The sequence below is a fragment of the Fusarium redolens genome (assembly GCF_020744475.1).
Source record: "Fusarium redolens strain MPI-CAGE-AT-0023 chromosome Unknown BKA55scaffold_14, whole genome shotgun sequence".
Lineage (NCBI taxonomy): Eukaryota > Fungi > Ascomycota > Sordariomycetes > Hypocreales > Nectriaceae > Fusarium > Fusarium redolens.
In genome coordinates this window covers 917,619-931,704 of record NW_025763677.1, presented here as the reverse complement: position 1 = coordinate 931,704, position 14,086 = coordinate 917,619, and the positions used below count along the sequence as shown (strand labels likewise).

At 47.9% G+C, this 14,086-nt stretch overlaps 8 protein-coding genes across 8 annotated transcripts; 2 read left to right on the top strand and 6 right to left on the bottom strand.

Moving 5' to 3' along the window:
* Positions 1-80: 80 nt before the first annotated feature.
* On the bottom strand, positions 81-1,403 carry BKA55DRAFT_693754 (uncharacterized protein; the record flags this gene model as incomplete). The annotated part of the gene is made up of 2 exons (XM_046199955.1): positions 81-244; positions 305-1,403. The coding sequence occupies 2 exons, from the start codon at positions 1,401-1,403 to the stop codon at positions 81-83; spliced, it is 1,263 nt and encodes a 420-aa protein (XP_046046012.1).
* A 92-nt stretch (positions 1,404-1,495) lies between these two features.
* On the bottom strand, positions 1,496-2,359 carry BKA55DRAFT_118125 (uncharacterized protein). Its single transcript, XM_046184763.1, has 4 exons — positions 2,117-2,359; positions 2,042-2,055; positions 1,830-1,982; positions 1,496-1,766 (listed from the first exon to the last, which is right to left on the bottom strand). The coding sequence occupies exons 1-4, from the start codon at positions 2,206-2,208 to the stop codon at positions 1,588-1,590; spliced, it is 438 nt and encodes a 145-aa protein (XP_046046011.1). The 5' UTR covers positions 2,209-2,359; the 3' UTR covers positions 1,496-1,587.
* A 162-nt stretch (positions 2,360-2,521) lies between these two features.
* Positions 2,522-3,964, top strand: BKA55DRAFT_118109 (uncharacterized protein). Its single transcript, XM_046184762.1, has 6 exons — positions 2,522-2,834; positions 2,905-2,985; positions 3,046-3,159; positions 3,215-3,539; positions 3,600-3,759; positions 3,816-3,964. The coding sequence occupies exons 1-5, from the start codon at positions 2,658-2,660 to the stop codon at positions 3,752-3,754; spliced, it is 852 nt and encodes a 283-aa protein (XP_046046010.1). The 5' UTR covers positions 2,522-2,657; the 3' UTR covers positions 3,755-3,759; positions 3,816-3,964.
* A 422-nt stretch (positions 3,965-4,386) lies between these two features.
* On the bottom strand, positions 4,387-6,455 carry BKA55DRAFT_519932 (uncharacterized protein; the record flags this gene model as incomplete). Its single annotated transcript, XM_046188378.1, has 4 exons — positions 4,387-5,921; positions 5,980-6,108; positions 6,183-6,303; positions 6,372-6,455. The coding sequence occupies 4 exons, from the start codon at positions 6,453-6,455 to the stop codon at positions 4,387-4,389; spliced, it is 1,869 nt and encodes a 622-aa protein (XP_046046009.1).
* Positions 6,456-7,337: 882 nt separating this feature from the next.
* BKA55DRAFT_706759 (uncharacterized protein) lies at positions 7,338-8,578 on the bottom strand (the record flags this gene model as incomplete). Its single annotated transcript, XM_046200702.1, has 3 exons — positions 8,136-8,578; positions 7,677-8,081; positions 7,338-7,480 (listed from the first exon to the last, which is right to left on the bottom strand). The coding sequence occupies exons 1-3, from the start codon at positions 8,413-8,415 to the stop codon at positions 7,338-7,340; spliced, it is 828 nt and encodes a 275-aa protein (XP_046046008.1). The 5' UTR covers positions 8,416-8,578.
* Positions 8,579-9,867: 1,289 nt separating this feature from the next.
* BKA55DRAFT_596807 (uncharacterized protein) lies at positions 9,868-11,114 on the top strand (the record flags this gene model as incomplete). The annotated part of the gene is made up of 4 exons (XM_046195995.1): positions 9,868-9,998; positions 10,075-10,322; positions 10,378-11,003; positions 11,082-11,114. The coding sequence occupies 4 exons, from the start codon at positions 9,868-9,870 to the stop codon at positions 11,112-11,114; spliced, it is 1,038 nt and encodes a 345-aa protein (XP_046046007.1).
* Positions 11,115-11,443: 329 nt separating this feature from the next.
* On the bottom strand, positions 11,444-12,422 carry BKA55DRAFT_542801 (uncharacterized protein; the record flags this gene model as incomplete). Its single annotated transcript, XM_046190519.1, has 3 exons — positions 11,444-11,509; positions 11,559-11,846; positions 11,916-12,422. 3 exons carry the CDS (start codon positions 12,420-12,422, stop codon positions 11,444-11,446), a joined length of 861 nt encoding a protein of 286 aa, XP_046046006.1.
* Positions 12,423-12,891: 469 nt separating this feature from the next.
* Positions 12,892-13,722, bottom strand: BKA55DRAFT_693748 (uncharacterized protein; the record flags this gene model as incomplete). The annotated part of the gene is made up of 1 exon (XM_046199954.1): positions 12,892-13,722. The coding sequence occupies one exon, from the start codon at positions 13,720-13,722 to the stop codon at positions 12,892-12,894; it is 831 nt and encodes a 276-aa protein (XP_046046005.1).
* Positions 13,723-14,086: the final 364 nt, after the last annotated feature.

The window sequence follows — 14,086 nt, the reverse complement described above, 5'->3', positions numbered from 1 at the left end:
TATGATAGCTATTTGCAGGATATAGTTTTACGTAAACCTGAAAACGCTACGGGGGTTAAATAAGATCTGCAAACTTGGCATCATGACGCATGTCCCCATATCACGTTCTCGAGATGCGTTTGAGCAGATGACAAGAACTGTAACCACCTCGGATGCAAAGGACTCTCAAACCGGGAAAGGATGAGTTGAATGTGGGGGTAAGAGAGGGGACCTGTCACCGACTCCTTGAAGCTCTTGAATGACACTGATACAAATCGTTAGAGTCTAAATTCGACGGATGAATAGCCTTGAGGGCTGAACTTACAGATTAATAGATCTGGAAGTTTCCAATGGGCCGAAAGTTGCTCAAGTTGGAGCAACAGAAGAAGTTCGCAATTCTCAATCTCGGATATGAGGTGTAAGTTGGTACTCTCAGTATATTTCTTGTGAATATCCAGGAAGACAAGGGCCGTCAAGCTGATGAGTGAAAGTGCTGGGTCTACGGTGAGAGTGTAATTGCTGTCCCATTTCTCTGCTATCCCCGCTATGTTCTGGCAGGTCTCCAGAACACGTTGCCAGCTAAGTGTCCAATCGTCACCTTCTGGAAGATAGTAGCAGCTCGCGAGGGCAGCCAACAGTTGAGCCATATGCAAGTGAAGTACTGAAACTAACCGGGCATGGTGATCAGTATTTGACTCATTCATAAACGCATTCCTTCCAGGATTTAGAAAGTTCCGTGGTAAGGCTAGACGTATTGCAGATAGAGTTCGTTCTGCATCGAGTACGATGGCCGTGATGTTTTCGTGAGGAACTAGATAACACATGCTCATTGGTCTGCCGAATTGTCGCAAGACAGTGATGGTGATGAGATGAATATTGAAGAGCAGGCTGCTCTCAGCGCCAGACTTGACAAACAAGAGCAGATCGGGAAGGCCACGCGGATCGTAGGGGAGCCTGCAAGGGGAAATAAGACTCTGTGAGAGCTGACCCTGGTAGTGGTCGTGGATAAAAGACGTATTGACAAGTCGCTCATCAATCTGGTAGGGCGTCCCGGATGAGAGGTTGGCATATGAGTCAAGACGATATACACACCACCAGACAAGCTTCCAGTCTTGGAGGTCCTTGTTGTTTACGTTTGACCATTCTGGAGAGACAGATTGGATTATGTCGAGACGATCAAGGCCCATCCAATACGCCAAACGGACAATTTTTCCTATTCGCATCCAGGCTTGTTGGCCTGGAAACTGATGGAACTCATAGAAAGCGAGTAGGCAGAACTTGCGGAAGAGGTCGAGTGATGGAAAGTCACCGGCTGTGTCTTCTTGGAGAGACGTGTTGCTCAAGACTTGGTCTATACGACTGTCGAGGTCGAAGTGCGTAGACGCGAATTTGAAGCCGAGCAGTTTCGCTGTGATGAGAAGCATGGTCTCAACGAGTTCACAGCTGCAGGTTGAGAGAATATCTCTGCTGCTTAATAATGTTGTTTCCGAGAATAGCGGTATGGCTTTATTAATGGATTTGACGTATTCGTCGGCCCTGACATGGTCAGTAGGAGGACACGACAACACTCATAGTGCCTGGAGTTATAGGACAATGCGAGGTTGTCTCTTACAGATATGCCTCCTCCTCGAGGAGGAAGCTCAAACGCTGTGATGATTGATTGCTAGCTTGTGTAGATGCATGGGAAGTTACAATGGTCTCAGGGCTCTCAGAGGGTATATCTGAAGCAGCTGGGACCAAAGAAACAGTGTCCTCTGAGACAGAATAACCATGAGAAGTGGCTTCATCTATGGCGTTGGTTTGAGTGATTAGATACCGCAATGCTTAATCAGTAAACAAACATCTCTTACCAGAATGCCTTCTCCCTCGGCTACGAACGCCCCGCGTTGCCCGTGATCCACGTCCGGAGCCCGGAGCTGGTCCTGGCCGACGACGTGTCGTGGAGTAGCTGCATGTCTTACCACGCTCAAGGCAGCGGGAGCATGACGGCTGACCAAGATCGCCTGTGATCGGTCACATCAGTACTCGTGGCTCGGTGTCAGGGACTGCCGGGTTATCTCACATCGGACTTTAGAACTGCAAAACGGAGATGTGTCAGATACCGTAGTGCCGAGAGTCAACTGCGGGGTCTACGAACCGAATGCAATTGTCGCAAACTCTGGTGCTCAGCCGTTGGGCAGAATGAGCTGTGCCGAATGTCCCGCTGCCCGAAGATGGCGACGCAGACATTTCCTCAATTCGGAAGAACTTCTGACAAAGGCCAGTAGTCGATTTTGACCTGGAACTCACGTCGCTTGTCGATGGACACTCAGATTTGGGAAGCTAATCTCGACCTGTTGGGTCTCGTTCACGCTCCGGTGTAACTGGGACTGAGCGAGAAATGGCCGAGATTGTGGATTCACAAGATGCTCCGAGGAATATTCATGCAGTATTTCCGATGACTAACCAACCTCGGCAGTTTCAGTGCAGCTAGACCCGCATCGGAGGATCTAAAAGTTGACTTCAGATCTGCCGTAGCTTATGTTTCCCCGCATTTTAGCATCGCAGAACAAGCAGCTTCTTCCGAATCCCGTGCTGAATCGTCGCAAACGCGTCCCTAATGAAGAACAGATGTATTTAAATATTGGCCTCGGTGGAGGGCTGCGGATCATCAATTTGCCCTGTGGTAAACCAACGCCATGGGCACATTCTCTGTTCTTATCAAGTTTGAGTCTGAGGAGGACGGGGAAGTATATTTCGCCGACCTTGGCCCTGATGCTCAAGGCCCACCAACTGTTGGGACAAGAGTCAGCGCAGTCAAGTCTTTACAGGACTTGACTGATAGCCACGTAACCAAAACTGTATCAATTCGTCGTGTAAGCCTTTCCGTGTCATAGCTTCAGTGAAATGAAGCTGTCACCAATCTACTATACTGACTGAGTACAGCTGTTAGCACCACTGCCGAGAGATGACCTACCTTTATACTGCGTTGGGCTGAACTACCGCAGCCACGCCAAAGAAGCTTCGGTATGCCAAAGACAGTAAAGAAAATAGCGCCCTCAGAGTATATAACTAACAGGCCTCTAGCTAACGTTGACGTCGGTACCTCCTCTGTGGACAAAGCCAGCTGCATCCCTTGCAAACCCAGATGAGGACATTCCACTCAACGACTTCTGCGCAAAGAGCCTCCCAGACTATGAGGTATGTTATCATGCTCAGGCTAACATGACACTGCCTAATTCTAATTGCATTATAGGGCGAGCTCGTATTTGTGACTTCCAAGCAGTGTCGCGACATATCTCCCCAAGAAGCCAAGGACTACATCCTGGGATACACCGTTGGCAACGACATTTCTTGCCGCATGTACCAGCTCCCCAAGCATTCAGCCGGTCAATTCTTCTTCGCCAAGGCTTTCGACAAGTTTGCGCCTATTGGTCCCGCATTGATCAGCCCAGCCATTTTTGGCGACGGTTCGGGCTTTTCTGTAGAAGCAAAGGTGAATGGTAAGGTTCGACAGGTAGCGGAGTTTAAGAAAGATATGGTTTTCTCGCCGGAGCAGATTCTGAGCCATATGAGTCAAGGTACTTCACCGATTGTTTACGAGCCAGACCTATGCATCAGCGCTAACAGAGTTAATACAGGAACAACCATCCCTGCTGGTACGGCTATCATGACAGGAACACCCGCTGGAGTCGGCGCTTTCCATAGTCCCAAGGTGTTTCTCAAAGATGGCGATGTGCTCGAAGTCACCATGGCAAAAGTTGGAACATTGAGGAACGTGATCAAGTTTGAGTAAGCATCGTTCGTTCACCTGCATAAGCCATACAGAGGAAGCTTACTAACTACTTACTTTGCAGAGTTGGGTTTTTGACGCGTGTGATAGTCTCTGTACAAAGAGTTGCTATCTTCCTGTTTAGTAGATTTATGTAAAATCGCATCAGACAGTCTATGTGGCTTATAGAGAACGTTATTTATATTTATAGAAAAGAACCCAATAGACGCCAAGGCAAGAAATACTATGCTTTAGATCTGGACCCTTTTTGTTAGAAGTTATACTGTAGACACTGATGTATTGTCATTGATTGCCTTAGACAGCTGAAACCCAGAACTAAAGGCTTCTATTTACAACTTATCTTAGCTATTTCAAATTGACTTAAGATCCCAAACGTTGGAAGCATATCCGGCAGTCACTTTTGATATGCTTTAGATTAGCATAGGATCATCAAGGGTATGTTTACAATATTGCACATCTCGTCATTATCTATCTTCCAATAGTGAAACTGAATTTAACAGCTTCTACACTTTGATTGGATGTCAGGAACTAATTACGAAGAGCAATATGCCTCAAGCTTCTTGAAATCATGTAATAAAGGAACAGTTAAATATTGGAGAACTATATAGCACGCTTTTCGCGCTCTATCTCGTACACTATTTCTTACCCCCAAACCCAACAAAATCTCTCAGTGAGTTCAGGGAGTTGGCTAGCCCAGCATAGTCAGAAGCACAAGCAAAGACAAAGAAATCGGGACGAATGATGGCAAACTTGGTGGTTCTCCCAAGGCGCTTGGCATAGACCGAGCTGTCATATCCCTTCGCCAGACGTCCGTCAGCCGTAGGGATCTGCGAAGCTGAACAGACGGTAAGGTGACCAAACTCTCCATTGGTGTCTGAAAGTGTCTTTGGGATTTGTGCTGAGTCGTCTGACTGTGCGTCGTAAACAATGATTGCCTCCTTCGAGATAATGGATGAGACACCAGCGTCTTGGACTGCGGCCCTCGCTTCGGCGTATAGCCTAAGCTGGTTGTTTTGCTTCCCATCACTGATGACCACCAGAGTGAAGATCGTCTTCTCTTTTCGTAGCAAGTCGTCTGATAGAAAAGAGCCCGTCTGGTCCGTGGATCTCATGTGTATCTGATGCAGACGGGAACCGCCTTTTCGTCCCTTGATAAACAAACCATTTTCAACTTCCGAAAAGCCCTTCTGCTCTTTGTGTGACATGTAGTCCACGTACTGGAAAAGAGGCGTGCCATGTAGGAACATCAAAAGCCGGAAACAGAAACGTAACCATAAAGTAGGCTCATTGTTGCAAATGCGCCCGTTGATCATGGAGAACTGGGCAGCGTCGTTGATACTCTGACGTCGCTCTGATTCCCAGCACTTGAGAAGCTTATCATGGTATTCTGGCTTCGCATTTGGATGGAGCATCAGAGCTAACCGCCATGCAAGCTGGTGAGCATCTCTGACACCACTTCCAATACCTTGACCAGCGAAAGGAGGGAAGACGTGAGCCGCGTCACCGATAAGAACTGTACGTCCACTGAACCAGCGGTCAACGACCTTGTGAACAAAGTGGAATGGTCGACAGCGTAGAATCTCAATGCAATCTCGAGGGTACTTCACAGGACCGTCAAATCTGTGCTTCCGGCTGCTATCTCCCTCAAGAGTAATCATCGGCGTGATATGTTCCCAGAACAGCTCTTCCGAGTTGTCCTTGATAAGCGACTCATCTTGGGCGAATTCATGACGCCAAAGTCTTTCCTCATAAGGACCAAATCTCCCGGAAGCCGTAGCCTTTCCAGGCGGGGTACAAAAGTGCCATCCAACAGGCCAGAAGAGATCATAAACCTCTTGTGCTGAGTAGCCAAACTTCCAAAGTGGAAAATCAGGATGAGTCTCCGGAGTAGGAAGCTTCATCTTCAAGTTGGCGGCTATCCAGGTGCCGCTGTATGGGTAGAGCCCGTCTGTCTGCTTGATGCCTACTGTTGGTTCCAGGAAGTGCTTTCGAACAATGCCCAGTTTTCCGTCGGCGCCGATAAGCCATTCTCCTTTGATTTGCTGTCTATTTCCTTGTTTGTCGTCAAAGTCGATTACTGGTGGATCTTGTTCAGACCGTGACACGACTTCGCAGGCGGTACGCAGTGAGCAATATTTACTTTCCTCGATAGCATTTCTCAAGGCCCCCTCTGTAGATTACAGTTAGCATAGAAGACACGTATTTGAGGGACGCAAGAGGAGATCTACCTAGACGGGGCTGCATTTGCAGAATGCCTTCTGGTAAGGCCTGGTCAAGACTGTTGGAGTCCCCAAGGCGAATTGAGAAGAATGGTACAGTATTGAAGCCGCCACGATGGACATTAACATGTGGCATTTCTGTGTCGCTCGAGATTAGCATATGATGTGACGGATTATGCAGGTTCATTTGCTTCCGAGGCGTGTGGACTTACCATGACCTATGGACGCCAGATCATGGATCCCGAGGCTGTGTAGTATTCTGACAGCATCACCCGTGAGGAATACGCCTCTAGGGTCTGTGGTGATCTCCGCCTCTTTCTCGAGAATAACGGACTGGTAAAAGTGCTTTGTCAGTACTGAATAGAAATGGTGCTGTAAGTATCGAAATGGTGACTACTAACATGAATCCTCAGTCGGGCTAGTGATAGTCCCAGGGCAAGACCTGCTGGTCCACCTCCAACAATAATTACTTGCGTTTCTTCCATTGCATGCGATAACGATTAGAAGTATTCGGGGAATGAAATCTGATTAGTTGTGTAAGCTAGACACTTCATCTCATTCAGAGGACTTATATGGAAGGTAGCCGGGTCAATCGTAGAATGCGAGTGCCGCGATCCCCGGGATCCCCAGACGCCACTGAATTGTCCACTATAGTCACACGTCGCGATGTACTGTACTGAATGTGGGGTCTACGCTCTCAAAGTGAGTTTGAACTGACTTCGGAAGATTCGGGGCCCACTAGAGTTCCTCCGAGGCTAGTTTGGAGATCCGCCGGTTTTTGTGGCGAACAAAGGCACCCGGCCATAACACGGAAGAATGACTACCACGATCACGAGTTGTTTTGTTTATGTGTTATTTGTTTCCCGAAATGTCGCCAAGGTGACGCTGAAGCACAGATCTTATGATTGACTTTCTTAGGCCCAGCTTGTTTACCCTGCCCTACTGGTTAGAGTTGATGTGCCGGTGAAGCATGTTAGCTGAATATCTTAGACTACTTGCCAGCGACTAGTGGTAAACGTGAGTGATGCATTAGATCCTAGTCAGCAAGCTGAGTGGCTTGAAGGACTGTGCCCTGGACATTGTCGATGATGAGACCCTTGCGGGAACATCAGCGAGAAGGATGGTCAAGGGTCAAGCCATAAGCTCACCAGGTGTTCTGAGCCGCTATACCTCCTTTGGCTACATCCTAAAGCCAATTGACTGAGCTTCACTACCACCAGCAAGAGACACAGGCATAAGAGTTCATCAGCATAATTATATTGTACTATCCCCTTCCCTAATATACTATAGAGCTATCTAGCTTCCATCCAACCTTCTGTCCTGTCCTATCTGTCAAATGTCCTGTCCTATCTGTCAAATGTCCTGTCCTATCTGTCAAATGTCCCGTCTTCCGTTTTCAAGTTCGCTTTACCAATCATTATCAGCTTATGCGGAGAAGCGAGTGGCGCGGCGATTGTTGCGGCTGCCAGTGTCGTTCCCATCCTCCTCCTCCTCCTGCTCATCATTGCCACTGCCATTGGCGTCACCATTGTTGTTGCCATTGGCGTTGTCATTGGCGTTGTCATTGTTGTTGCCATTGGCGTTGTCATTGTTGTTGCCATTGGCGTTGTCATTGTTGTTGCCATTGGCGTCACCATTGGCATTACCATTAGCATTATCGTTGGCACCGTCGTTGGCACCGTCGTTGGCATTGTCACTGGCGTTACCGTTACCAGCATTGCCAGTGTTTCCAGTGTTTCCGGCGTTACCAGTATTTCCAGCATTGCCGTTGTTGGCCTGAGCCATCTGGACCGGGATTACACCACCGAACGGGCCAGCGCGAGCTGGGTTTTGGCAGCGTACAAGACAGACGTTATCCTCGCCTGCGACTGTTCCAGTACAGTTTTGCCCGGCGGGAATAGAAGCAACAAGAGGAAAGTCTCCCATCTCGCCGTCTCGGTTGCGACCCCGCTCATTACCCTCAACATTAGTTGTCACAGGGATATTATCCCACGACGTACCGGTGCCGTCGGCGTTGATCATGCAGGTATATGGACCAGCACCGTCTGAGTTGACCTGATGAACCGTCATCTCAAGGCTACCACCGGGGTTGACCTGAGGGAGCTGGCTTCCTGGCTTGAGTGTAAGTCTGTGTAACCATTATCGAGGTCAATGGGTATAGCTACCTGTCTCTTCCATAATATCCACTGTTCCCTGCTCGATGTCGTTGTCACCGCCAGCCAAGGTTTCGCCGACGGTATCAGCAGCACTGCCTCGGAAGCGGGTTGCATCCGTCTGGAAAGGACGTCTTCGAGTTCCGTCTCGAGGAGTTGAAGTATCGACACCGAGTGCCATACCAGAACCACCGGCATCACCAACGGCATTGGTGATGACGCTGTGGGCTGACACTGCTGCGAGGTCGGCAGCGATGAAAAGAGCCAGGAGGATGTTCTTAATGGGAGCCATTGCGAGACTGTGATATTATCGTGGTATATGTTTGAGAAGAAAGGTGTGAAAACAAATGAGGAGTGAAGATGAGTGAAGTAGTCAGAAGGATTGATCGAAGACCTATGGAGACCTGACCAGCAGGAGAAGAGTGATGAGAAAGGAAGATAATGAAACTGATGCTGATGCTGATGCTGATGCTGATGATTCGAACAATGAAAGGAAGTTGAGCAGACTTATATAGAAAAGGCAACGAGTCATTTTCCTTTTACGGCTTTCTTAACATGCATAGATATCACCACCAGAAATACAGCCAAGGAAACACAAGACACCCACGAGACATTCAAGAGCTTCACGATGGCAGCCTCAAAATCTGGCAAAAACATCACCAGACAAACATATCACCGCACGGCTTCACTTACGCTTTGACCTTTCCCGCCCAGCCAAGACCCGGAATCCTCGTCTCCCGAAGAACACAGCCACTCTGTCAAACAAAACGTCAAACAGCCATTTCTGAACCATGATTTGCCAAATAACCATAAACCACTTCAACGTAAAACGTACTGATAGTTTCTGAGCTACGCTCACGGACCATGATCGGCAAACAGGTCATGGCGAACGGCGAAAGCGGCACATGTGTAACCGATACCAAGCCCTCGTCTATCTTCTGAGGAGCCAATCGTATCTCTGCGTCGTCAAGTTCCGAGATCTGTGGAGGTGTTCTTCTCGAGGAGCCAATTGTATGTTGCGAATTGTGTTTTGGGAGTTATGGTAAGAAACCCGTCGCAGGTGGTGTTTCAGGGGAGAGGGCTGAGCACAAGGCCAAGAAAAGGACAAAACAATTACACTGAAGATGTAAAACTGATAAACTATATCTAAGCTAAATATTATGTCTATTTCCTTAAAGTCTTGCACGTGAAGGCGGCCGAATTGTTGTTGAATGGGAATGACCCTTGCTGTATTTGTTCCCGCCCGAAACCCCAGGCGCCGCTAAAGATTCTCAAGTGCATGTGGGGTCTATGACTCGAGGCAATTCGGCTTCGGAGGATTCGGGCACTAATTGACTTGGAGTTCCTCCGCGGTCAGTTTTGACATCCCGTAATTTTTAGTACGGCTATAAAAGATGGTTAGTTAGCAAATGGGACCATATTGCTGGTAAGTAGTAATGTAATTTTTCTCTGAACTCCATTCAGACCAAAATCTCCCAAGAAACCTCACTATTACGAGCACTGTCAACAATGAACTCTGCGGCTGGCTCCCCACTTCGACTCCGATGCGGACTGGTCCTAAAGAACAGGCTTGTCAAGACTGGAATGTCTGAAAAAATGGCCGAAAATCTACTGCCATCTTGCAATCATAGAGCCGTGTATAAGCGATGGGCGCAAGGTGGATGGGCAGCTCTTATCACAGGTAACTCACGGCAAGAGGTTTCTCGAGACAGGAAATTTGTTCTAATCATGAGCAGGCAACATCATGGTTTCAGATCAGTATCTTGGCAGTAATGAAGACGTCGCAGTCACCGGAACCACATCAGCCTTGCTCAAGAGCTGGTCAGAGTGGACAGCTTCTACCAAGAACCAGAACTGTCATATGATTGCTCAATTGTAAGCCCAGCTTCCGCAACATGGGGAGAACTCAGGACATTGAAAGACGTAGTGGCTAATTCGAGTGATGTGATAGAAACCATCCAGGACGCCAATCTCCGATTGGAGCAGGAAAGAGAAGCATATTCTCAAAGACCATCGCACCAAGTGCCATTCCCATCAACCTCGGCGATAACGCCATTGCCAAACTGATCCGTATGTTGGTCTTTGGAACTCCAAGGGCCATGACACGAAATGAAATCGATGTTGTTGTCGCGCAATTCACTGAAGCTGCGCGACTAGCTCACCAAGCTAGTTTTCAAGGCGTTGAAGTTCACGCAGCACGTAAGTGGCTTGAACTGTAAGAGAAACCTGGGATGTTCACTAATCTAGATTACAGATGGATTCCTACTATCTCAATTTATGTCACCAAACAGTAACCAGCGAGATGACGAGTTCGGAGGTTCGACAGACAAGCGCGTCGAACTAGTTCTTCGCATTATCCGATCCGTCCGCAAGGAAGTCCCTAAGTCATTCTGCGTTGGTGTGAAGATCAACTCGGCAGACTTTAAGGACGAGAAAGGCATGAGACAGATGCTGCGACAGATTGAGCTGATACAAAAGGAGGAAATCGACTACATCAACCTCAGTGGTGGATCTTTTGAAGATCCTCAGATGATGAGTACCAATTCATCCCTGCAACTGAGTTCTACCGGGTCCCGTTCAAGCATTCGTGAGGGATTCTTCCTACGAACAAGTCAAGAGATCCGTCGCAGGTTCCCTGATCTTACGCTGCTTGTGACAGGCGGATTCAGAAGTCGAAGTGGTGTTACCGGAGCCCTTGATAACGATGCCTGCGACCTTATTGGACTGGGTAGGCCAGCTGTGAAATACCCAGACCTACCGAGCCAAATCATATTCAACAAGGGTATCAGCGACGAAGAAGCTAGATTTGACGTGGAGTCTGCCCCAGGCGGCGGATGGCTGTCTTCAAAAGTTCGTTCCGTGGGAGCAGGCGCAGAGACTGTAAGAGCATACCCTTTCTTTGATCCAAAGTTGCATTGGCTTTTGGCTCATGGGACGTTGTTGCTGACAAGACTCTAGAAATACTGGGTTGCTGCTATGAGTAAGCTATGACAGACTTCCCTTTCGATTGAGTGAGGGGCTATGTAGGCTTATACGGCTGTAGATGGATTGTCGTCTCGTTAGGGTTGGTGTCATGGAGATACGTGTCTCATAAGGGGAGTAACTTGGCGCGTTCGGACGGTTGATAGCATTATAGTATCGGCAGCGTGATATATGAAATGACGGATGAGGGTCAATATGTAAATTATAAATGAAAGATCTGAAGCTCTCCTTGACCTGTCTTGAGATACAAGAAAACACAATGCATTTACAGTTCTCAAGGCTTCTCCCTCCGGCCCGTTATGATACAAGCTGGGGCTTTTTATCAACAGCTCTTCACCTTATATGTTTCTCAGCTTAGCATCTGATACAAGATGTAGCTTGAAGGACACGAAAAGGGTAAACTCCTAGCAATTACGTTAGTCCTCAACCTTGATATTGAAAAGGCTCACATACCAATAACCATAAAGGGAAAAATGTCACCATGAAGCGCAATACACGGGACCGATGACCTTCCCATATCTCACGCTTGTATGTCTTGCCAAGTATCTGGCAGACGATAACGCGAGCATACTCGTCTGCAGGCATGCCGTTCTTGTTTCCTCCATTCTTGATAGTCTCAACAGTGTTTTTGATAGGTTGATACAGTGAGTCTTCAGAGATGAGAACACCATCACGAAGGATATTGCTGCGGACATAGCCGGTAACGACCTCTATGACTTCAATGGACAGGGGCCTTAGTTCCTAGACACGATGATTAGCGTCGAAACCCAGCGAGATAACTCAGTCGTGGATGGAGAGAGGCCAACTAACCACACGAAGAGTCTTTGTATACTGGCTGAGAGCCGCTTTAGATGCGTTGTATACAGACTGACAAACAACAGGAACGTCGCGAGTAACGCTTCCAATCTGAACAATGCGTGGCCGAGGGGCCTTGCGCAACAGCGGGATAAAGAGCTGGCACATGTGCATGATAGCTACAACATTGACTGCAAATAGCTTCGTGACTTCTTTGACGTTGATATCCGTTGCTGGTGTCGCGTAGTGCATCCCCGCATTGTTGACCAGTATGTCGAGGCGTCCTCCGGTGTGTTTGTCGACCGAGTCTCTGAGCCTTTCGAGACTCGTGGAGTCACTAAGCTCTAAAGGCAGTGCAATGATGTTTGTATGTTGTCTCGCGAGATGATCTAGAGACTCGATACGCCTGGCTGTGGCGAACACTGTAAAGTCGTTCTGGACAAGGGATATGGCAAGTTGCTCACCGATGCCACTGTTGCAGCCAGTCACTAGCGCGAATGGTGGTGTATATGAAGCAGTCATCTTGGAAATTTCATGGCGATGTGACAAAGTTTAATCGTGTTATTTGGCTAGCTTATATGTCATATAGAACCTTGGTTCATAAGCCAAAGTCATCCCGCAATTGTGAGTTCGCTCCGGATCTCTACTGCGATCTTCATTAGTACCGAGGCTGGACCTCTGCATTGATCTCGAGGCACGGAAACACGGTAAAGTCCGATTCTTCAATTGACTTATTTCTCGCGGTTGTGGATCGACATGCTCGAGCCGTTCTTGGTAGATGATAGATCCTCCGAAGCTAGCTTGAGTTCCTCCGAAGTCGAGAACCGTGTGAGTGGGTCGTGAAGAAAGAAATGACAAGGTAGACAATTTCTATAGCGTAATTTCAGTAGAGCGACATCTCGGTAAAGACTGTTTTATTTAATCAACGTTATCCCTATAACTAAATCCTAGCAATATGCACATCCGTTTTACTAATGAGAGTGATTCCTCTTCAACCAAGGGCAGACATAACAAGCTTGTTACCACCATTAGCACTTACAGCAGCGCCGTTAACCCAGCGACCCTCTTCACTTGCAAGGAAGCCAACGATATAGGCGATATCGTCAGGAACACCAATTCTTTCTGCGGCGGTTGTGTCTCGGATCTGCCCATCGAGAAAGCCTGCTGGCATCATGTGTTGACTGGCCTTGATCGAGTCCGTGGCTGTTAGGCCTACAATGATACTGTTGAACGTAGCCTTTTTCTGCTTGGAGAAGTTTTCAGCAAAGGATCGGGTGTAGCTCTGAAGAGCGGTTTTGCTAGCTCCATATGCGACAGTCGGATCGCTATTGGCTTGGTAGGCTAGAACGCTTGAAATGTTCACCACCCGGCCTCCGTAGTCTGGAAGGTGAGGTAGCAGGGCAGTTGTGATTGAAACCGGTGCGTAAACGTTGGCTTGCATTATCTCGAGAAACACATCCAAGGTTGTGTCTTTGATCGGTAATACCTTGGCAGGGTCGGCCAAGACGGCGTTGTTGACGAGGATATCGACAACTGTAGTGTCTAGTCGTTTGAGGGCCTCGGCAATGGTTTTCGGTCCAAACTGAGGGTCGAGTGCGTCTGCTTGAATAGCGATTGCCTGCTCTACCCCGAGTTCCTGGCATCTCCTCAGCGTTTCCTCTGCAGCCCCGATGTTGCTTGCATATGTGATAGCCAATCTAGTAAGACCCTTGCGTGCCAAGTGAATAGAAATAGCTTGTCCAATACCGCGAGAGCCTCCTGTCACAATGGCAGTCTTGCCATTCAGTGACCAAGGTGCATCAGAAGAAGGGGGTGTGGACATTTTGGTTGTTTGGCTTTTCTTTTTTGGTGTGGTAATTTTGGTTCAGAAAGAAATGGTCAATTTGTTGGCTTGTTCGTTACTTAGTTTCATCCTCATGTCTAGTATTTGTACTCTTCTCGAATGAATATTTACTGGCCTGATGAATCGGACTTAATGCAAGTTGAATGCCGAAAGCCAGGACACTAGAAGTCCGCTCACAGAAGTCAAGGATGAGCTTTGAGCAGACCGGACAAAGTGGCGGAGTTGTACTACTGAAAAATGGTATAAGTTTAATTGTGGAGAGCGGAGAAGATAGAAAACCTTAGTTAGGAATCATTGATATAGCGTATGGTATGAGAACATGGCCAGCGGAGATTGAAGCATT